Raw genomic sequence first — 24,533 nt, forward strand, 5'->3', positions numbered from 1 at the left:
TATTTGATTCTTGGATCTAGAAAATTCAACCAACCTCCTGTTATTAAAATGTGATAGCAGTAAGTTTCTCATGTACACTAATATTTTTTCGTGTATAATGTCCATTGAACATTGGATTTCTTTTTCATTTGTTACATCCTTCAACCAGCATGAGATAGTTATGATGAATGAACATGAAGCTTTTGTGAAGACGATATTGGATGGACATCTTTATGAGTTTTTTCACGTCAACTGAAACTTGTGAGTTTCTCATGCTTGTTAAAAGATGATAATGTGTAAAGAGATCCTCCGTATTCTGGGGAATAGCAGAAGGTAGAAATCACCCTCTGGTTCAGGGCTGGTCCGGTTCAATGTCTCGTGTCAGGCATGCAAAATAAAAAGTCAAATAAAAATGTTAATGGAGAAATCAGGAGGACGGCAGAACCAGGAAAGAAAATGGGGAGAGAGACCCCCAAATTAAAAGCTCTGACCAAACTCGGAGATAGACCAAACTGAGGAAAAAAATGATGAGAGGGCGACGAAAGGAGAGAGAATCCCCAACTAAAATCTGGCACGACCTCGGGGGCAAAAAAAAGATAGGAAAGTGAGGTTGTTAAAAGCAGGAAAAGGAGCTCCTGAAGTTTTTATTTATGCAAAACTTACTTTATCTTTGTCCTTTGAGATCAGATTTGAGCCACAAAAAATAAAAATAAAACACACAAAAAGGAAAAAAAATAGAAAAAAAAACACACCAGAATTAGTAGTTAGGGAGTACTCCTTGGGCCTCAGTATCAGACACAGTAAGAGGCAGATATGGAGTTTTCCAAGTATAACCAGACCAAACTAATATAGGTTTATGTTGCCTAAATGTTGTCTGTGCAGAGGAAAATCACCGACTGTAGCAGGAGTAAAGTAAAGGAACAGTCTACACCTTAGTAATCTTAAAGTCTTACCTTAGATTAAGCTGCAAATAGCCTCCTGCACCCTCTCTGTATCATGCAGCAGGATCAATAAAACAAGTTATTTTAAAATGACTATTGTTTCTGGTCACTTTGAAATGGCTGCCAAGCTCCGCCCACTGATGACATCATGATCTGGGCTGCATCTAGGCACTCTGCTGAATAGCATTGACAGTCTACTGAATCCAACTAGTGAGCCTTTTGTGATTGGATGCCGTATGCAGCCCAGATCATGATGTCATCAGTGGGCTGAGCTTGGCAGCAATTTCAAACTGGCCAGAAATACTATTCATTTTAAAATAACTATGTTACTGTTCCTGCTGCATGATATAGAAAGGGTGCAGAAGGTTATTTGCAGCTTCATCTATGGTAAGACTTTAAGATGACTAAGGTGTAGACTGCCCTTTAACTCTGCACAGAAATTAATGACCGCTAAATAGGAGGAGAGAGCAGTTTCGTTTTCCTTGATACATTAAGATTGTATAGCGTCAACTGGAAAACTTTTTATAAACGCTCCATTTACTGATTAATAAGCCAGCAGGTTCCTCTAAATAACGTTCTTCGGTTAAACATCCTTCACAAGCAACAAAGTACATGTTCTTGCTGTATATATGTATAAGGCTTGTATTTGTGCCATTGGTTTATAGTTCTATGGTGGAATAAAAAGCAGCTAATATCTCACTGTGATTGGAAATTAGAAAACACTTTTCAGTAAAAGGACATTTAACACAAAAAAATATATAAATATACATTTGCCATATAACCAGATTTGTATTAATCTTTGTACATTTGGGGTGACAGCACATCACTGTCAGTCATTACTGCCGATTCGTTCCTTACCTAACTGAAGAGGTAGAACGGTTTTATTACTCCCTTTCCATATCATCATTTGGTAGCACGTTCCGGACAAGAGGTCCCCTTGCACTTGTAGAGCAAAAGAGTAGTGACTGAGAAAATCTGACAGATGACGCATACAAAATTATAGATATTTATTACCGCCTGGGGTAGAATGTTCTTGGATAATTTTAAAAGGCCTTATTCTGACTAAGGTGTAGACTGCCATATAAGAACCTATTTCCAGTAGCAAATTCATCAAGAAGAGAAAGTTCAGGTTGGCTGAGAAAGCATAGAAAGTCTACATGAAGGTGTAATCTTTATAAGGTCATTCTGGTGTGACAAATATTCTCAGCTTTCCTTTTAGCTGGATCATTCTTCATTAAATGAAGACCCACCTTAATATATATTCTACACCAAACTAATATATATTCTACACCTAACTAATATACAGTATATTCTAACACCAAACTAATATACAGTATATTCTAACACCAAACTAATATACAGTATATTCTAACACCAAACTAATATACAGTATATTCTACACCAAACTAATATACAGTATATTCTAACACCAAACTAATATACAGTATATTCTAACACCAAACTAATATACAGTATATTCTACACCAAACTAATATACAGTATATTCTAACACCAAACTAATATACAGTATATTCTAACACCAAACTAATATACAGTATATTCTAACACCAAACTAATATACAGTATATTCTACACCAAACTAATATACAGTATATTCTAACACCAAACTAATATACAGTATATTCTACACCAAACTAATATACAGTATATTCTAACACCAAACTAATATACAGTATATTATAACACCAAACTAATATACAGTATATTCTAACACCAAACTAATATATATTCTAACACCAAACTAATATATATTCTAACACCAAACTAATATACAGTATATTCTAACACCAAACTAATATACAGTATATTCTAACACCAAACTAATATACAGTATATTCTACACCAAACTAATATATATTCTAACACAAAACTAATATATATTCTAACACCAAACTAATATACAGTATATTCTAACACCAAACTAATATACAGTATATTCTAACACCAAACTAATATACAGTATATTCTAACACCAAACTAATATAAAGTAAATTCTACACCAAACTAATATACAGTATATTCTAACACCAAACTAATATACAGTATATTCTAACACCAAACTAATATACAGTAAATTCTACACCAAACTAATATACAGTATATTCTAACACCAAACTAATATATATTCTAACACCAAAATAATAAAACAAGGAAAGACAACATGACCTTAATATAGAGTGTAGGGGGAAAAGCGAGAGAGGGGAAGTGACAGAAACATTCAAATATATTTAGGGTTTTAATAAAGCTGGGGCCGAAAGCACGTGTCTCAAAAATAGCAACGCCAGAGCGTGACCTCACTTTGTAGAGCAGTAGGTTCAGGAGTAATCTACAAGTGCACTTATTTTATGAAAGGGTGTTTGATTCATAAAAAAGACTTCCAATAGAAGTGGTAAGGACAAAGAAAATCAAAAGAATGCCAGGGATAATCATAAGGCTATCCTACGTACTAATTACTGCCTGTGATAAGCATAAGGCTATCCTACATACTAGTTATTGTCTGGGATAAGTATAAGGCTATCCTACGTACTAATTAATACCTTGTATAAGCACAAGGCTATCCTACGTACTAATTACTGCCTGGGATAAGCAGAAGGCTATCCTACGTACTAATTAATACCTTGTATAAGCACAAGGCTATCCTACGTACTAATTAAGGCCTGGGATAAGCATAAGGCTATCCTACATACTAGTTATTGTCTGGGATAACTATAAGGCTATCCTACGTACGAATTAATACCTTGTATAAGCACAAGGCTATCCTACGTACTAATTAAGGCCTGGGATAAGCATAAGGCTATCCTACGTACTAATTACTGCCTGGGATAAGCAGAAGGCTATCCCTACGTACTAATTAATGCCTTGTATAAGCACAAGGCTATCCTACTTACTAATTAAGGCCTGGGATAAGCATAAGGCTATCCTACGTACTAATTACTGCCTGGGATAAGCATAAGGCTATCCTACGTACTAATTAATGCCTGGGATAAGCAGAAGACTATCCTACGTACTAATTAATGCCTTGTATAAGCACAAGGCTATCCTACATACTAATTAAGGCCTGGGATAAGCATAAGGCTATCCTACATACTAATTAATACCTGGGATAAGAATAAGGCTACCCTACATACTAATTAATGCCTGGGATAAGCATAAGGCTATCCTACATACTAATTAATGCCTGGGATAAGCATAAGGCTATCCTACATACTAATTACTGCCTGGGATAAGCATAAAGCTATCCTACATACTAATTAATGCCTGGGATAAGCATAAGGCTATCCGACATACTAATTAATACCTGGAATAAGCATACGACTATCCTATGTACTAATTAATGCCTGGGATAAGCATAAGGCTATCCGACATACTAATTAATACCTGGGATAAGCATAAGACTATCCTATGTACTAATTAATGCCAGGGATAAGCATAAGGCTATCCTACGTATTAATTACTGCCTGGGATAAGCATAAGGCTATCCTACGTACTAATTACTGCCTGGGATAAGCATAAGGCTATCCTACATACTAATTACTGCCTGGGATAATCATAATGCCATCCTACATACTAATTACTGCATGGGAAAAGCGTAAGGCTATCCTACGTACTAATTACTGCCTGAGATAAGCATAAGGCTATCCTGCATACTAATTATTGCCTGGGATAAACATAAGGCTATCCTACATACTAATTAATGCCTGAGATAAGCATAATGCTATCCTACGTACTAATTAATGCCTGCGATATACATAAGGCTATCCTACGTACTAATAAATGCCTGTGATAAACATAAGACTATTCTACATACTAATTGATGCCTGAAATAAGCATAAGGCTATCCTACGTACTAATTAATGCCTAGGATATGGGTAAGGCTATACTAAATAATTAATGCATGGTATATGCATAAGGCTATCCTACCTACTTATTACTGCCTGGGATAAGCATAAGGCTATCCTACATTCCTACATACTAATTAATGCCTGGGATAAGCATAAGGCTATCCTATATACTAGTAAATGTCTGGGATAAACATAAGGCTATCCTACATACTAAATAATGCATGGGATATGCATAAGGCTATCCTACATACTAATTAATGCCTGGGAAAAGCATAAGGCTATCCTACATACTGTTTTTTTTTTGCCTGGGATAAACATAAGGCTATCATAGATACTAATTGATGCCTGGGATAAGCATAAGGCTATCCTACATACTAATTAATGCCTGGGATAAGCATAAGGCTATCCTACATACTAATTAATGCCTGGGATAAACATAAGGCTTTCCTACATACTAATTAATGCCCGGGATAAGCATAAGGCTTTCCTACACACTAATTACTGCCTGGGATAAGCATAAGGCTATCCTACACACTAATTACTGCCTGGGATAAGCATACGGCTATCTTACATACTAATTAATGTCTGGGATAAGCATAAGACTATCCTACATACTAATTAATGCCTGAGATAAGCATAAGGCTATCCTACGTACTAATTAATGCCTAGGATATGGGTAAGGCTATACTAAATAATTAATGCATGGTATATGCATAAGGCTATCCTACCTACTTATTACTGCCTGGGATAAGCATAAGGCTATCCTACATTCCTACATACTAATTAATGCCTGGGATAAGCATAAGGCTATCCTATATACTAGTAAATGTCTGGGATAAACATAAGGCTATCCTACATACTAAATAATGCATGGGATATGCATAAGGCTATCCTACATACTAATTAATGCCTGGGAAAAGCATAAGGCTATCCTACATACTGTTTTTTTTTGCCTGGGATAAACATAAGGCTATCATAGATACTAATTGATGCCTGGGATAAGCATAAGGCTATCCTACATACTAATTAATGCCTGGGATAAGCATAAGGCTATCCTACATACTAATTAATGCCTGGGATAAACATAAGGCTTTCCTACATACTAATTAATGCCCGGGATAAGCATAAGGCTTTCCTACACGATAATTACTGCCTGGGATAAGCATAAGGCTATCCTACACACTAATTACTGCCTGGGATAAGCATACGGCTATCTTACATACTAATTAATGTCTGGGATAAGCATAAGACTATCCTACATACTAATTACTGCCTGGGATAAGCATAAGGCTATCTTACGTACTAGTTAATGCCTGGGATAAGCATAAGGCTATCTTACGTACTAATTAACATATGGGATAAGCATAAGGCTATCCTGCGTACTAATTAATGTCTGGGATAAGCATAAGGCTATCCTACGTACTAATTAATGTCTGGGATATACATAAGGCTATCCTATGTACTAATTAATGCCTGGGATTAACATAAGACTACCCTATGTACTAATTACTGCCTGGGATAAGCATAAGGCTTTCCTACATACTAATTAATGCCTGGGATAAGCATAAGGCTATCCTACACACTAATTACTGCCTGGGATAAGCATAAGGCTATCCTACACACTAATTACTGCCTGGGATAAGCATACGGCTATCTTACATACTAATTAATGCCTTGGATAAGCATAAGACTATCCTACGTACTAATTACTGCCTGGGATAAGCATAAGGCTATCTTACGTACTAGTTAATGCCTGGGATAAGCATAAGGCTATCTTACGTACTAATTAACATCTGGGATAAGCATAAGGCTATCCTACGTACTAATTAACATCTGGGATAAGCATAAGGCTATTCTATGTACTAATTCATGTCTGGGATATACATAAGGCTATCCTATGTACTAATTAATGCCTGGGATTAACAAAAGACTACCATACGTACTAATTACTGCCTGGGATAAGCATAAGGCTATCCTACATACTAATTAATGTCTGGGATAATCATAAAGCTATTATATGTACTAATTAATGCCTGGGATAAGCATAAGGCTATCCTACATATTAATTACTGCCTGGGATAAGCATACGGCTATCTTACGTACTAATTAATGCCTGGGATAAGCATAAGTTTATCTTATGTACTAATTAATGTCTGGAATAAGCATAAGACTATCCTATGTACTAATTACTGCTTTATGCTTAAAGTGAAGGTAAACTTTGGTGAATGAAAGCCCGTCTTTTAAAAATACTTTTAAAAACAGGGGCACTTTCATTCATCAAAGTTTAGAAAGCAGCCGTTTTGATTAAAAACTTACCTTTGTTTTTCTCACAGCCAGAGCAGCTTCCCCCACCCAGAGATCCTCTCTTCACATGTCATTAATGACTAATCTGGATTTCTCCAATCACGGCATGGCCTCAGGCAATGACTCCCCTGGGGGAAAGCCATGATTGGAGGAAGCCTGGATTAGTCATTGATGATGTGTGGAGAGAGAATCTACGTGTGGGGGAAGCTGCTCTGGCTGTGAGAAGAACAAAGTTAAGTTTTTAATCAAAACGGCTGCTTTCTAAACTTTGATGAATGAAAGTGCCCCTGTTTTTAATAGTATTTTTTAAAAAACGAACTTTCATTCATCAAAGTTTACCTTCACATTAAGCATAAGGCTATCTTACATACTAATTAATGCCTGGGGGCTGTCTTACGTACTAATTAATGCGTGGGATAAGCAGAAGGCTATCTTACATACTAATTAATGTCTGGGATAAGCATAAGGCTATCCTACATACTAATTACTGCCTGGGATAAGCATAAGGCTATCCTACAAGCTAATTAATGTCTGGGATGAACATAAGGCTATCATACGTACTAATTAATGTCTGTGATAAGCATAAGTCTATCCTACGTACTAATTAATGCATGTGATAAGCATAAGTCTATCCTACATATTAATTACTACCTGGGATAAGCATACGGATATCCTACGTACTAATTACTGCCTGGGATAAGCATAAGGCTATCTTACAAACTAATTACTGCCTGGGATAAGCATAAGGCTATCTTACAAACAAATTACTGCCTGGGATAAGCATAAGGCTATCTGACATACTAAATACTGCCTGGGATAAGCATAAGGCTATCTTACGTACTAATTAATGCCTAGGATAAGCATATGGATATCCTAGGTACTAATTACTGCCTGGGATAAGCATAAGGCTATCTTATGTACTAATTACTGCCTGGGATAAGCTATCCTACGTATTAATTAATGTCTGGGATAAGCATAAGGTTATCTTACGTACTAATTAATGCTTGGGATAAGCATAAGGTTATCCTACATACTAATTAATGCCTGAGATAAGCATAATGCTATCCTACATAAAAATTCATGCCTGGGATGAGCATAAGGCTATTTTACGTACTAATTAATGCCTGGGATAACCCTAAGGCTATCCTATGTAATAATTAATGCCAGGGATATACATAATAATATCCTATGTACTAATTAATGCCTGTGATAAGCATAAGGCTATCTTGCGTACTAATTAATGCCTGGGATAAGCATAAGGCTATCTTACATACTAATTAATGCCTGGGATAAGCATAAGGCTATCCTATGTACTAATCAATGCCAGGGATATACATAATAATATCCTATGTACTAATTAATGCCAGGGATATACATAAGGCTATCTTGCGTACTAATTAATGCCTGGGATAAGCATAAGGCTATCTTACATACTAATTAATGCCTGGGATAAGCATAAGGCTATCCTATGTACTAATTAATGCCAGGGATATACATAATAATATCCTATGTACTAATTAATGCCAGGAATATACATAAGGCTATTCTATGTACTAATTAATGCCTGGGATAAGCATAAGGCTATCCTATGTACTAATTAATGTCAGGGATATACATAAGGCTATTCTATGTACTAATTAATGCCTGGGATAAGCATAAGGCTATCCTATGTACGAATTAATGCCAGGGATATACATAAGGCTATCCTGAGAATTGTTTATGTGCATAGCCTAACAATTAACTATGATTACATTTCAGAAGAAAATATGGGCAAATTTAATGGACTTTCTGGTTCTTATCAATTGTAAAAAAAGGTCTTTATGTTTCTAGGATGGTTGTTTCTTGCTATCATGTACAGAATAATTAATTATTTACCATTTCAATAAACCTGTAGGTGAAATGTTCCAACAACCAGTGATCTACTGAAACATCTCCTCCCTCAAACACAAATATAAGTTTCTGAAGTTCTGCTACCCCCATAGAAAAAAAACAAAAGGTTAGCAAGAGGTTGTACTATGCTGAGCTAATGATCCTTGCCTCTGTGTCTAGTGGGAGCGAATAGTTTTCGGGCTGTCAATTTTACCAAAAAGATTAAAATAAATTGTTGTGTAGTGTAGCTTCTTATCTTGATTAGAGGGCCTTGGTTCTGTATGATCCATGCACTCTTACTAAAAGAAAGTTAGGCTCAGTGGTGGCTGGGCAAAGAGCAAGATGACTATTCAAGACTCACACCTTGGTTCAAATTCAAAAGCTTTCCATCAAAATCTGTAGACAATGGTATGGCTGGCACAAAACTTGGATATACGGATGTCTATATAAATCAAATCCAGCCATAAGGTTTTACATATCATGTAGTCCTTGTCTGTGGATAAATGTGAGGTTGAGATCTTAACACCAATCCAAGAGATCAGGTCAAATGTTCTGTGTAACAAGGAGACTAAGATCAATCAAGAGTTTTACAAGGTTTACTATCAAACCATGAATTTTGGATACATCTTTGAAGAATTAGTGCTCAGGAAGACATCATTCAAACAAGAAAGCTGTTTGACAACATGAAAGATGATTCATATGAACCTTGGTGAACATGCTTGGTACCAATAGTTCACTTAAGAAATCAACAAACAAAAAATTTGTTTTTCTTATGAAACGCGTAACACACTTGTATAATACTTTTAGATGTTGTATAGGACATGCTTCTTCAGGTAATCTGCAGATCAATTAGTAGTGATTTCATAAAAATATCCTCTTCTAATTAGTACAAATGATTAAAAAAAATGGAAAAGTAAAAAATGGTAATTCACTGTAATCTGCACTCAGTATCCTCCATGTGTCAAGTTCACTAAATCAACAAGCATAAAAAGCTCTAAAAATGTATCAAAATGTATTAAGCCAATTTAAAATCAGCCAAAAGAAAGAAAAAAAACCCACACACCACAAGGGGAGATACAGATGAAAACATATACGCATTTCGTGTGATCCACTCACCTGTTCACTGTTATCTAAGATATAGTCCTCTCATGGTTTTAAAGCCAGTTGGACCATTAGGATTTTCAGAGTTAATATAATTAATATATACAAGCTGGGCATTAAAGTATGACCTGTGTTGATACAGGTATTAAAACCGCTAGGGTCCCAGTTTTGCATCAACATATGCACTAAGTATGCCAAGATTGTATATGGCATCATTGTAATGTACAGTGTGGCACTACTAACTATTAAGAAATTCACCTTAATATCCAAGTTCGGGACCATTTCATTTTCTACTCCGGTTTTATATTATTTCAAAAACTATAATTCACAAAACCGCTGAAGTATACTACACTTATAGATGATTGGCCAAGAATAGTCATGTGGTCAGGAGATCCGTTACGAAACATATAATTGAAATCTGGATAGCCGAATCAAAGAGGTCCCGTGGTCACAAATTGAATTTCCATGCTCCATAAGACTGTCTCCAACCTTCTATAGCTTCAGATGCTTCTTGAAAACACACATATTCAGAGAGGCTTACCATCTCTCATTTTTCATCCTAACCAAAATAATTCTTGAACTGCCTTGACTCACTGCTGCAACTACAACCCATGTGGCAAGCTATTCCAAAACTAATGTCTATACACCCTCAACCTGTAGACTGTAAGCTCTTCCTTCTGTACTAGATTTGTTTATTCTGTTATGTTTTTGTATCTTATCACAAATCCTTGTCATTGTATACCACTATCTCTGTACCCAGCGCTACGGAACATTGCGGCGCTATACAAATAAATAATAATAATATGTTTTATTAAGTCACAAGTGGATGCATCCTTTATTTTCATTTTATTGTTATTTTCAAAATAAATATTGTAAATGATTATTTGATTGATTTGTGAAATAACTACATTGTCTCCAATAGAATTGTTGTGTTTAGCGCCTTCTTGTAACAATCATTTACCTTTTCTCCTGTAGAGGGTGCAATATACAATATGTAGTTCGCACTAAGAGAGTTTTAAGATCTAGGGTATCTGAACATATAAGATCCAGAAGTGTTTACTTTGGTAGCGTGACATTTTAAATCAATACAAGTACAGGCTATTGATTTTGTCCCTGTGTTTAAGAGAGGTGGGGACAGAGAAAGTATCTTCAACTAAAAAGCAGAATGTTGGATTTTTTCCTTAGGTACTAGGGATCTAGTAGGAGTTAACATGTAATGTTAATTTGTTTGTTTGAACAGTTTATTTTTCTTTAATGAGATTTATATATATATATATATATATATGTATAATGTTCACAGATGTCTATATATTTCTGTTATGTATATACCTATTGGGCCGATTTATCAAGGGCCGATTGGCCCCTGATGTCCCTGTTTCCGCACAAGCCTTCATAACTGGTCCACTGCCTCTGAGGCTGCGGTCTGCAATCTGCCCGATCCTATACGATCGGGTTGATTGACACCCCCTGTTGGCCGCAAATCGGCAGGGGGCGGCATTGCACAAGCAGTTTACCAGAACTGCTTGTGCAATGTTAAATGCTGACAGCTATGCTGTCGGCATTCAGCGATGTCTGTCGGACATGATACGCTACAGCATATCATGTCAGACAGACAATGATAAATCGTCCCGATTGTGTCTATATGTATTCATGTGTATTAATGTATGTTTGCACTTGTCCATTGTCACACAAAGAGTTACATTTTATCATGAGTCCAGCTGTGACTAATTAGAGGGTTTTAAAACAGTGAGAGGGTGATGTCTAAGATAACAGTAAACAAGTATGTGGATCACATGAAACGCGTATGCATTAAGTTATCTGTAGCAGTGATTTTCAACATTTTTTTTGCCGTGGCACACTTTTTTACATTAAAAAATCCTGCGGCACACCACCATCCCAAAATTTTACAAAATCACACATTGTAGCCTAATACAGCATATATTATACATCATAATGATTGTCTGTGAATGAATGTCAATATGTCATGGTTGTAAATTATGCCTGCCTGTCTGCCTGATGAGCCTGTCACATCAAAACAAGCAAAATTTAAAAAATATGTCACACTGTTCTCAGTCTGCCGCTGCACACCTGATGATCTCTCACGGCACACTAGTGTGCCACGGCACACTGGTTGAAAAACACTGATCTGTAGCTCCTCTTGTGGTGAGTGTGTGTTGTTTTTTTTTATTGGCTGGTTTTAAACTGCCTTAATAACTTTTTATACATTTTAAGTTCTTTCTAAGCTCATTGCTTTTATGAACTCGATACAAGAAGTATTCTGAGTGCAGATTACAGTGAATTGTCTATGTGGAGTTGAGGCTGTGGACGGAGGCGTGGTTTTCTGACACCGGTTTCCCTATTTGGCTGGTAGTTACAGGCTACGCTGAAGAGATGCGCGGACTGTGGTTCCCTCTATACGGCTGCTAAGCGCATCAGTGTATGTCTAATTTAGTACATTTGTAGGCTCCCCCCACAGAACAGAAGTGGTGAACCTATCGTGCAAACATCTGGGCCATACTGCTTGGTTTCACTGGCTGCAACAGCTGGGTTTAACAATTATTGTTCTAATACAGTCAATATAACAACAACTAAGCTTTAATTGTAGTTATATATTATGTGTTTTAAAAGAAAAGATCATTGTAAAGTTTCTTTACAGTTCATTTAAATTTCAAAAAGTATCATGAAAACACAAATGATGTTTTTAGACACTTATTGCTAGTTTAGGCACCTAGATAATGGTTCACCGCCCCTATTCTAGATTACCCATCATGCTGCGAGTAGGCAAGGAACTAGTAATCTAGCAGTAATGACTGGCTGCACTGTGCTGGTACAATAAACGTGAAAGAAATCACAAACACATATTGTGAAAATCAGGAACTTAACTCTATTATTTTTTTTAGAACCTGTTAGTAACTATCCAAAAATTCAGAGGGAGGTGATTACTGGTGAATCGGCTGTCAGGGTAGATCAGGAAAATATCACATTATTTTATTATAGGTCTTTAAAGGGATATGGAGGTCAAAATTTGTATGTTGTCATTAAAAGCAACTTGGTTAAACTATGGAGACCAAGTGAAAAAATACATTACATTTTACAAGGTTTTTTTTCTTGTTTCACCCTATTTAAATGATGAGTTTAATTATTACTTCCGTGTTAAAGGTATATAAATCTAGAATTCCATGTCCCTTTAATTTATTGATACTTATAAACGTACCCCAACACGCTCTGGGTACACTCCAGCACGCAAGAAAGAAGCCTTCCAGCTGTCCACCTCCTCCTGAGTCTCGCACGCTAACTCCAGTTGTCGGTAATCCTTGTACACGTTCCTACCGACACCAGTGAACAGAAGCATTTATATTAGCATGAGGTAAATATACACAGAAGGTGCAGCAAATCATATTAGCATGAGGTAAATATACACAGAAGGTGCAGCAAATCCTATTAGCATGAGGTAAATATACACATAAGGTGCAGCAAATCATATTAGCATGAGGTAAATATACACAGAAGGTGCAGCAAATCATATTAGCATGAGGTAAATATACACAGGAGGTGCAGCAAATCATATTAGCATGAGGTAAATATACACAGAAGGTGCAGTAAATCATATTAGCATGAGGTAAATATACACAGAAGGTGCAGCAAATCATATTAGCATGAGGTAAATATACACAGAAGGTGCAGCAAATCATATTAGCATGAGGTAAATATACACAGGAGGTGCAGCAAATCATATTAGCATGAGGTAAATATACACAGAAGGTGCAGTAAATCATATTAGCATGAGGTAAATATACACAGAAGGTGCAGCAAATCATATTAGCATGAGGTAAATATACACAGAAGGTGCAGCAAATCCTATAAGCATGTGGTAAATATACACTAAAGATGCAGCAAATCATCCAGCATGGTGAGATTTCTCTCTTCTGTATGTGAAGGAGAGACAAGCCCAGTGCAATATTACACTGCTTGATATGAGAGTTTTGTTACACTTTGTATGTTATATTACTTTACACTTCATATTGGGTCCTTTCAGTATTATTATAGTTAAGATTTGCACTTTCTATTTTATATTTTAATACATTTGGATGTAGATCTAGCAGTGATTTTATGAATTCTGAAAGTGTATGTGTTACTTTAACAAATTAGGATCATACTATGTATATTTCTCTGTATCTTTTACAAATTACATTGCACTTTGTATTTGCTCCATTATAAAACTAATACTAACAGTTTCCGAAAGTGGGAGGGACAGGGCAGTTCCCTGGGCCTAACAGGGAAGTACCCAGGGTGTATGAAGCTCTCTGACAAATCTTGGGAAAATGTCTAAGCATTTTAAACAAGCTGGTCTCACTGATTTGTCTTGCCAGCAGTATGCAGGCAAAGTTTGTTAAAAATTGGTAATACACTTATTTTAACTAACAGAAAAGTAATATATACTAAAATATAGACAAAAGCAAGTTAAATTGTAGTGAAAACATTTCAGTTTAATTTGTAACTGATACAAACTGAGCCTTTATATCAGCCCCAGGGGTTGTCCAGTTACCTTCTCTCTCCTATGTGAAATGTTGTATCCCAGAGAGCTTCATTACTTTCGATGGAAGGCATCTCACATCTCTCTGGGATTTCCAGGTTCCGTATTTTTTTCTGAGAAAATTCAGTGAGTTCTGCCTCTGTGAAGTCAGCACTATAATTTCTCTCCAAACTAGAGAATGTTTGATTATTAGGCCCATAGAAAGTAATGAACCTCTCTGGGAAACTGAAGCTGACAGTTTTTCAGTTTTAATTTAAATAAAAGACATGCAAAGTGCAATCTAATTCGTAAAACATACACACACACACACATATATATATATATATATATATATATATATATATATATATATATATATATATATATATACAAAGTATAAGTCTAATTTGTTAAAGCTACACAGAAACAGTGAAGGCATAATCAGAATTTGTAAAATCACAATCCCAAATACACTGCTGTATACAAAATAAAATACAAAATAGAAAGTGCAAAGTTTAAATGTAATAAAATGTCATCTGAAATGTAAAGTGATATAAAATACAAAGCACAAAGTGTAAATGCAGCATAACTGTCATGTCATGCAGTGCTATATTGCACTGGGCTTGTCTGACCTTCACATACAGGAAATCCAGGGAACACCCCTTGGAGAAGTAAAGCAAAATCTGCCTTTTGAAAATTTTACTAGGGACTTCGCAGTGCTGGAGGATCATTTTAGAATATCTCACCTGAGCGGATTAAATCATCAGGTACTAAGTGTAGGTATATGTGTGTACATTTCTTACAGTTTTTCATGTGTTTTGGCTATTATATTGTTTTCTAAATCAAACTATTTTTCTAATGCTGTCCAGGACTTAGTTACTGATTGGGAAATTAGAAAAAAAAACAGCTGAGCTGCCATACAGTTCCACTAGAAACCAACCTCAGTATTTCAGAGAAAGTACCAGTGAGAGGAATTTAGCACTAATCTGTGTATAAGATGTCTTTAGACACTGATGTTTAACAGAATAAGGATCTATATATAAACAGGATAAGTTATTTGCATGTCACTACCCAGAATTCTCACCTGTGTATAGTTACTCTATAGGATAGAGGATGTGTCACTACCCAGAATGCTAAGCTGTGAATAGTGGGATAGCTGATATTCCACTACCCAGAATGCTCAGCTGTGTACAGATACTCTATGGGATAGCTGACATGTCACTACCCAGAATGCTCAGCTGTGTATAGTTATTCTATGGGATAGAGGACGTGTCACTACCCAGAATGCTCAGCTGTGTATAGTTACTCTATGGAATAGCTGACATGTCACTACCCAGAATGCTCAGCTGTGTATAGTTATTCTGTGGAATAGCTGACATGTCACTACCCAGAATGCTCAGCTGTGTATAGTTACTCTATGGGATAGAGAACGTGTCACTACCCAGAATGCTTAGCTGTGTATAGTGTGATAGCCGATATTTCACTACCCAGAATGCTCAGCTGTGTATAGTTACTCTATGGGATAGCTGACGTCTTACTACCCAGAATGCTCAGCTGTGTATAGTTACTCTATGGAATAGCTGACATGTCACTACCCAGAATGCTCAGCTGTGTATAGTTATTCTATGGAATAGCTGATATGTCACTACCCAGAATGCTCAGCTGTGTATAGTTATTCTATGGGATAGAGGACGTATCACTACCCAGAATGCTCAGCTGTGTAAAGTTACTCTATGGGATAGAGGACGTATCACTACCCAGAATGCTCAGCTGTGTATAGTTACTCTATGGGATAGAGGACGTATCACTACCCAGAATGCTCAGCTGTGTATAGTTACTCTATGGAATAGCTGACATGTCACTACCCAGAATGCTCAGCTGTGTATAGTTATTCTATGGAATAGCTAACATGTCACTACCCAGAATGCTCAGCTGTGTATAGTTACTCTATGGGATAGCTGACGTGTCACTACCCAGAATGCTCAGCTGTTTATAGTTACTCTTTGGGATAGCTGACGTGTCACTACCCAGAATGCTCAGCTGTGTATAGTTACTCTTTGGGATAGCTGACGTGTCACTACCCAGAATGCTTAGCTGTGTATAGTGTGATAGCCGATATTTCACTACCCAGAATGCTCAGCTGTGTATAGTTACTCTATGGGATAGCTGACGTCTTACTACCCAGAATGCTCAGCTGTGTATAGTTACTCTATGGAATAGCTGACATGTCACTACCCAGAATGCTCAGCAATGTATAGTTATTCTATGGAATAGCTGACATGTCACTACCCAGAATGCTCAGCTGTGTATAGTTATTCTATGGGATAGAGGACGTATCACTACCCAGAATGCTCAGCTGTGTATAGTTACTCTATGGGATAGAGGACGTATCACTACCCAGAATGCTCAGCTGTGTATAGTTACTCTATGGGATAGAGGACGTATCACTACCCAGAATGCTCAGCTGTGTATAGTTACTCTATGGAATAGCTGACATGTCACTACCCAGAATGCTCAGCTGTGTATAGTTATTCTATGGAATAGCTGACATGTCACTACCCAGAATGCTCAGCTGTGTATAGTTACTCTATGGGATAGCTGACATGTCACTACCCAGAATGCTCAGCTGTGTATAGTTACTCTTTGGGATAGCTGACGTGTCACTACCCAGAATGCTCAGCTGTGTATAGTTACTCTTTGGGAAAGCTGACATGTCACTACCCAGAATGCTCAGCTGTGTATAGTTACTCTTTGGGATAGCTGACGTGTCACTACGCAGAATGCTCAGCTGTGTATAGTTACTCTATAGGATAGCTGAAATGTCACTACCCAGAATGCTCAGCTATGTATAGTTACTCTATGGGATAGCTGACGTCTCACTACCCAGAATGCTCAGCTGTGTATAGTTACTCTATGGAATAGCTGACATGTCACTACTATAGTTACTCTATAGGATAGCTGAAATGTCACTACCCAGAATGCTCAGCTATGTATAGTTACTCTATGGGATAGCTGACGTCTCACTACCCAGAATGCTCAGCTGTGTATAGTTACTCTATGGAATAGCTGACATGTCACTACCCAGAATGCTCAGCTGTGTATAGTTACTCAATGGGATAGCTGTCGTGTCACTACCCAGAATGCTCAGCTGTGTATAGTTACTCTTTGGGATAGCTGACGTGTCACTACCCAGAATGCTCAGCTGTGTATAGTTACTCTATGGGATAGCTGTCGTGTCACTACCCAGAATGCTCAGCTGTGTATAGTTACTCTATGGGATAGCTGACGTGTCCCTATGTGCCTTAATAATGAGATGTGCAGATATAAGCAGAACGGCTGTTTTTGTTACTCAGTTTATTTCTGCTGATCACTGAAACACACTAGTGATACAGTCACAACATAAATAAAGCCTCAGTCCCCTGACATGTCACTACCCAGAATGCTCAGCTGTGTATAGTTACTCTTTGGGATAGCTGACGTGTCACTACCCAGAATGCTCAGCTGTGTATAGTTACTCTATAGGATAGCTGAAATGTCACTACCCAGAATGCTCAGCTATGTATAGTTACTCTATGGGATAGCTGACGTCTCACTACCCAGAATGCTCAGCTGTGTATAGTTACTCTATGGAATAGCTGACATGTCACTACCCAGAATGCTCAGCTGTGTATAGTTACTCAATGGGATAGCTGACATGTCACTACCCAGAATGCTCAGCTGTGTATAGTTACTCTTTGGGATAGCTGACGTGTCACTACCCAGAATGCTCAGCTGTGTATAGTTACTCTTTGGGATAGCTGACGTGTCACTACCCAGAATGCTCAGCTGTGTATAGTTACTCTATGGGATAGCTGTCGTGTCACTACCCAGAATGCTCAGCTGTGTATAGTTACTCTATGGGATAGCTGACGTGTCCCTATGTGCCTTAATAATGAGATGTGCAGATATAAGCAGAACGGCTGTTTTTGTTACTCAGTTTATTTCTGCTGATCACTGAAACACACTAGTGATACAGTCACAACATAAATAAAGCCTCAGTCCCCTGCCTGCTTACCTCTGCTCAGTGTTAAACAAGGCGAAGATGTGCTTGCTGGACATAAAGCCTTTCTCGATGTCCCTCAGCTTTAAGTTGTCCAGAGGCAGCATGTATTTCTTCTCTTTCTCCTACAAGGACAAAATGTCACAGAGAGGTTGGTGCTTAGCGCTAGGTAGGTGCATTTAGTGAAATGAATGCGGAAAATGGCTGCGTTCTGCTGCATTGCGCTATTTTATTAGAGAAAGTGCAAGTCACAACTATCAGTGCAAATCCAGATGCCGAGCGTTGCACAGTTTGTGTGATGTGCACATATTTAGCTCTGCTTTTTACAAAGCCATAAAAACTAGTGCAGCGGCTGCTCTATATGATCCATAGAAGTGTCATTTTTCACCTTTAAGTAAGGGCTCTGAGCTTCAGGCTGTTACTTTACTGCAAACAAACAATAACCAGGGTATACTGCAGTGCGGTCTCATTGTCATTAAAGGGACAGTCTACTCCAGAATTTTAATTGTTTAAAAAGATAGATAATTCCTTTATTACCCATTCCCCAGTTTGGCATAATCAGCACTGTTATAGAAATATACTTTTTACCTCTGTGATTACCTTGTACCTAAGCCTCTGCGCACTGCCCCCTTATCTCTGGGCTTTTGACAGACATGCATTTTAGCCAATCAGTGCTGACTCCTAAAAAAAACTCCACGGGAGTGAGCACAATGTAATCTATATGAATGACACACATGAACTAGCAGCGTCCAACTGTCAAAAACTGTCAAAATGCATTGAGATAAGAGGCAGTTAAACTGATTAGAAATTAGCATATGAGCCTACCTAGGTTTAGCTTTCCACAAAGAATACAAAGAGAACAAAGCAAATTTGATGATAAAAGTAAATTGGAAAGTTGTTTAAAATTGCTGCCCTATCTGAATCATGCAAGTTTCATTTTGACTAGATTGTGTCTTTAAAGGGGCAGTATACACTCATTTTCATATAACTGCATGTAATAGACACTACTATAAAGAATAAGATGCACAGATACTGATATAAAAATCCAGTATAAAACTGTTTAAAAACTTACTTAAAAGCTCTCAGTTTAGCTCTGTTGAAAAGGTAGCTGGAAAGCCCACTGCAAGTGGGAAATAAGACACTCCCCCTTCTTTTGCATATGAAAAAAACTTTACACAAACAGGAGCAAGCTGGAGAAGGTATCTGACGGTATTCTCATAAACCTTTGGGGCTTGGTTAGGAGTCTTAAAATCAGAGCAATGTTATTTAAAAATAAGCAAAACTATACATTTAAAAAAAAAAAAAACTTTATGGGCTATAGAAATAGATCATCTACAAAACATTTATGCAAAGAAAAAATTAGTGTATAATGTCCCTTTAATAAGGTGATATTAGTGGAATACAGCTTTTAGTTTAATGACTTTTACTCAGATTAATGATAAATAATCCTGTCTGTTTTATACTAATACATTTCTATTGTAAAACATCTGTAGTATTAGGGAACAATGAGCCTAATTTGCTAACAAGAAAAACAGTGATTCCCGTATTCTGTAAGTGAAAAAGCCGATCAAGCATATTGCATGTTTGTTTAGAAATCACAAGATGTGTGTTTGCAATCGCTGGTTTGTTTTCCTGTATGTGCTGCACAAATAGTTTACCGCACGAGGAGCTGTGTGTGTAAAGGTGATCACAGAATAAACGCTCAGGCGTGTAATGTGACTCCACACCAGGAGACACAAATGGAAAAAGCAACTCAAGATTACTGCTCCAGGCCCTGAATGTGTTTCAGATTACTGTGTAAGTTTTTCAGATATACGAACACCTCTAATAGGCTCCATACTGTACCCCTACACTCTGCAAAAGGGATGCAGCATTTACCAACTCAAGATGCACAAACCACAAACAATTCAAACTAATGCATTAGTTATAGAAGTGTCTATTTAGGTTTAAATTACAAGAAGATTAACAAACCGCGCTTCATGCAAAGTACATTTGAACCTTAACGTTTGACATTAGTAGGTGAACATTTGTAGCTCTGTGAAAAGCTGGGAAAACTGCACATTGCCCGAATCACTTCTAGTTTATTAGTTTAGATAATCTTTCTTCCCCACTTCATCTTCAACAAAACAAATAAAACTTATGTTGATCTATTTCTGATACATAGAAATAAAAAATAAAAAACTTTTCACCAGTATTCATCAAAATAGCATACTCCAATCCTTAGCATGTGCTTATGCACACAATAAGCTGACCATGCCTTAAACTAAACACATATAGTTTCCTTAGAGTAACGAGAACCCTGGTTCACTAAATATGCCAAATGCTCACATTATACAATGGTGCAACAGTCTCAAAACTGCTTCCACTTTCCTTCCAAAGAGATCACTAAATTCTGCAACTTGCTCTAAGTAAAATAGTTGCACAGCCAACTCCAGTTTATCATTGGACATATATTTGTGCTGCTTTATCCAGTAAAATGTATTGGAAAGTCTGGGAGTTTGCATTAAAGACATCAACAGAAGTCAGTTGTCCGTTTTCTAGTTTTGTATTTGAGCTAAGAGTCTTTAAGAACCTTTACTCTTCTGCTTTTCACAGGGCAGAAATAGTAAAGTAAAGTAACACACAAGTTCTATTATAATTTCATAAATGACACAAATAGAAGTGCCAAGGACAAACCTCATGATTCGCTACAATTAGACTGGCTCACTCATAATTCCTGAATGTCTAAATTCTATGTTACTCTTGTGGTCACATATTAAAGAAAGAAATACAGGTTGCATAGAATACGATGCAAACAAGATACACTGGAAGACTAAAGAGCAATTCCAGGTTAAAGTGATGGTAAATTCTCCCCTTTATAAAATCAGATCCGGAATGTTAGTGATATTTTAGATAGAGTTTAATTCATTAGTTGTAATGAAGTTGTGCTATAACTTAATTTTTCATATAGATATGAAATTAAAATTCCCTGCTCTCTGCCGTCCACTTCATAAGTCAATTTTTCTGTGAGCCTACAGTTTGAATTGTTGACCAATCAGCACCCTAGCTACAATAAAAGTGCCATATGGGGGGAGTGCTGATTGGACAACAATTCAAACCGTTAGCTGACAGAAAAATTGACGTATGAAGTGGGCGGCAGAGTATTTGAATTTCATAACTATATTAAAAAGTAAGTTACAGCGCATCTTCATTACATCTGATGAATTAAACTCTATCTAAAATATCACTAACATTCTGGATCTGATTTTATACAGGGGAGAGTTTACCATCACTGTAAGCAAAGCAAGTACAGTCCTATTCTACTGATAGTCCTAACTCTGCAACTGTGTATTTTATTATTTGTCTCAGGGTCACAGGTCATAGAAGGGTCACCTATCCATTTTTCATGTGACTGTTGGTGCTTTAAGACAAGTGCTTGCTTTGAGGTGTATTAAGTGTGGTCGCTGCTTTACCAACCAAATGTTGCCACCCAAGCTTATATGAATCGATTTGCACTCAGAGTACAATATGCTGCCCTGGAGTTCCGTGTTCTCCACACTGTTTAATTTGCACTTTAGCTGAGCATTCCCCTCAGAAACAAACATCCTGCTCCCCAGCTTCAAATGACCAAGTATAATACAAATATAAATCCTCACACTCAGGACAAGACAAAAGATAGAAGAGTGATGCTAAAAAAAACTACTAATGCTTCTTCATAAAACCAAGGCACAAAAAAAGAGTCTAACGCGTTTCGTATGATTGTAGTTCTTCAATGACTCACAAAACGTAGCAATCCTCCTGTGCACCGGCACAAGGATAGACTTAGGGTTCTGGCTACATTCCTGTGTGCCATGTTCTAGATGCCCTATAAGCTCCTACATCTCAGTGCTCAGATATTCTGGTGCCACTTTGTCACAAGGTCCTGCTCTTGTCTATGGACTCTGCTGCGTAATGGCAAGCGCTCCCTGTGCTTCCTTGGTTACCTGACTCACAGCCTGTTCCGTGGTTTAGGTGTAGAAGTTTTCTACCTACAGTTAATAAGTCTCAGCTTTACCTGACTTTCACCTTTCACTATTTATTCTTTCAGCAAAATTCAAAAAGATGCACCACGTGAATAACATATTATCTGAAACTACGCATTGTTACAGGGGAAGCCATATGCACATTTATAGCTTATTCCAAATGAGATGAAACAGCGCCCAACCCATATGTTATGTGTATAGATGTGCGCTGTATATGTCACGTGTACGGATGCACACTGTATGTCATGTGGGTACAAATGCGCACTGTGTGTCACGTGTATGGATGCGCAATGTATGTCACGTGTACGGATGCGCACTGTATATGTCACGTGTACGGATGCACACTGTATGTCATGTGGGTACGAATGCGCACTGTGTGTCACGTGTATGGATGCGCAATGTATGTCACGTGTACGGATGCGCACTGTATATGTCACGTGTACAGATGCGCACTGTATGTCACGTGTTCGGATGCGCAATGTATGTCACGTGTACGGATGCGAGCTGTATATGTCACGTGTACAGATGCACACTGTATGTCACGTGTATAGATGCACACTGTATGTCACGTGTACGTATGCGCACAAGGCCGATTTATGAAAGGTCTTGCGGACCTGATCCGACAGTGCGGATCAGGTCCACAAGACCTCGCTGAATGCGGAAAGCAATAAGCTCTCCGTATTCAGCATTGCACCAGTGGCTCACAAGAGCTGCTGGTGCAACGCCGCCCCCTGCTGACTCGCGGCCAATCGGCCCCCAGCAGGGAGGCGTCAACCCGATCGTATTCGATTGGGTTGAATTGCGGCGATTCCTTTCAGCCTCATCAGAGCAGGCGGACAGGTTATGGAGCAGCGGTCTTTAGACAGCTGCTTCATAACTGCTGTTTCTGGCGAGTCTGAAGACTCGCCAGAAACTCAGCCCTTCAAGCTCCATACGGAGCTTGATAAATGGGCCTCTGTATGTCACAAGTACGGATGCACACTGTATGTCTAGTGTGTACGAATGCGCACTGTGTGTCACGTGTATAGATGCGCACTGTATGTCACGTGTACGGATGCGCAATGTATGTCACGTGTATAGATGCGCACTGTATGTCACGTGTACGGATGCGTTCTGTGTGTCACGTGTATAGATGCGCACTGTATGTCACGTGTATAGATGCACACTGTATTTCATGTGTACGGATGCGCACTGTATGTTATATGTACGGATGTGCACTGTGTGTCACGTGTACAGATGCGCACTGTATGTCATGTGTACGGATGCGCACTGTATGTCACGTGTACGGATGCGCAATGTATGTCACGTGTATAGATGCGCACTGTATGTCACGTGTATAGATGCGCACTGTATGTCACGTGTACGGATGCGCAATGTATGTCACGTGTATAGATGCGCACTGTATGTCACGTGTATAGATGCGCACTGTATGTCACGTGTATAGATGCACACTGTATTTCATGTGTACGGATGCGCACTGTATGTTATATGTACGGATGTGCACTGTGTGTCACGTGTACAGATGCGCACTGTATGTCATGTGTACGGATGCGCACTGTGGGGTCTATTTAACAAGGGCCGAATGGCTCCTGTTCCCGTTGTTTCCGCGCGAGCCTTCAGGCTCGCTTGAAACAGGAGTTAAGAAGCAGCGGTCTTAAGAACGTTGCTCCTTAACTCATACGCTGCCTCTGAGGCGGTATATAGCAATCCGCCCGATCATGTACGATCGTGCTGATTGACACCCCCTTGCTGCAGGGGGCGGCATTGCACCAGCAGTTCACAAGAACTGCTGGAGCAATGATAAATAACGACAGAGTATGCTGTCGGCATTTATCGATGTGCGGCGGATATGGTTCGCTATAGCGGATCATGTCTGTCTGCACAATGATAAATATACCCCTGTATGTCACTTGTACAGATGCG

General features: G+C 38.0%; 1 protein-coding gene across 3 annotated transcripts in view; it reads right to left on the reverse strand.

The window, feature by feature from the left end:
- The window catches only part of DNM1 (dynamin 1), a 318,929-nt gene that overhangs the window by 66,817 nt on the left and 227,579 nt on the right, over positions 1 to 24,533 (reverse strand). For all 3 annotated transcript variants that reach the window (XM_053695682.1, XM_053695681.1, XM_053695680.1), the window contains exons 15-16: positions 18,625 to 18,734; positions 13,272 to 13,383 (exon numbers count right to left, since the gene is read on the reverse strand). In XM_053695682.1, coding sequence (XP_053551657.1) covers positions 13,272 to 13,383; positions 18,625 to 18,734 — 222 coding nt within the window. The remainder of the gene's footprint in view (positions 1 to 13,271; positions 13,384 to 18,624; positions 18,735 to 24,533) is intronic.

The sequence above is a fragment of the Bombina bombina genome, chromosome 12, assembly GCF_027579735.1.
Source record: "Bombina bombina isolate aBomBom1 chromosome 12, aBomBom1.pri, whole genome shotgun sequence".
NCBI classification, from domain to species: Eukaryota; Metazoa; Chordata; class Amphibia; order Anura; family Bombinatoridae; genus Bombina; species Bombina bombina.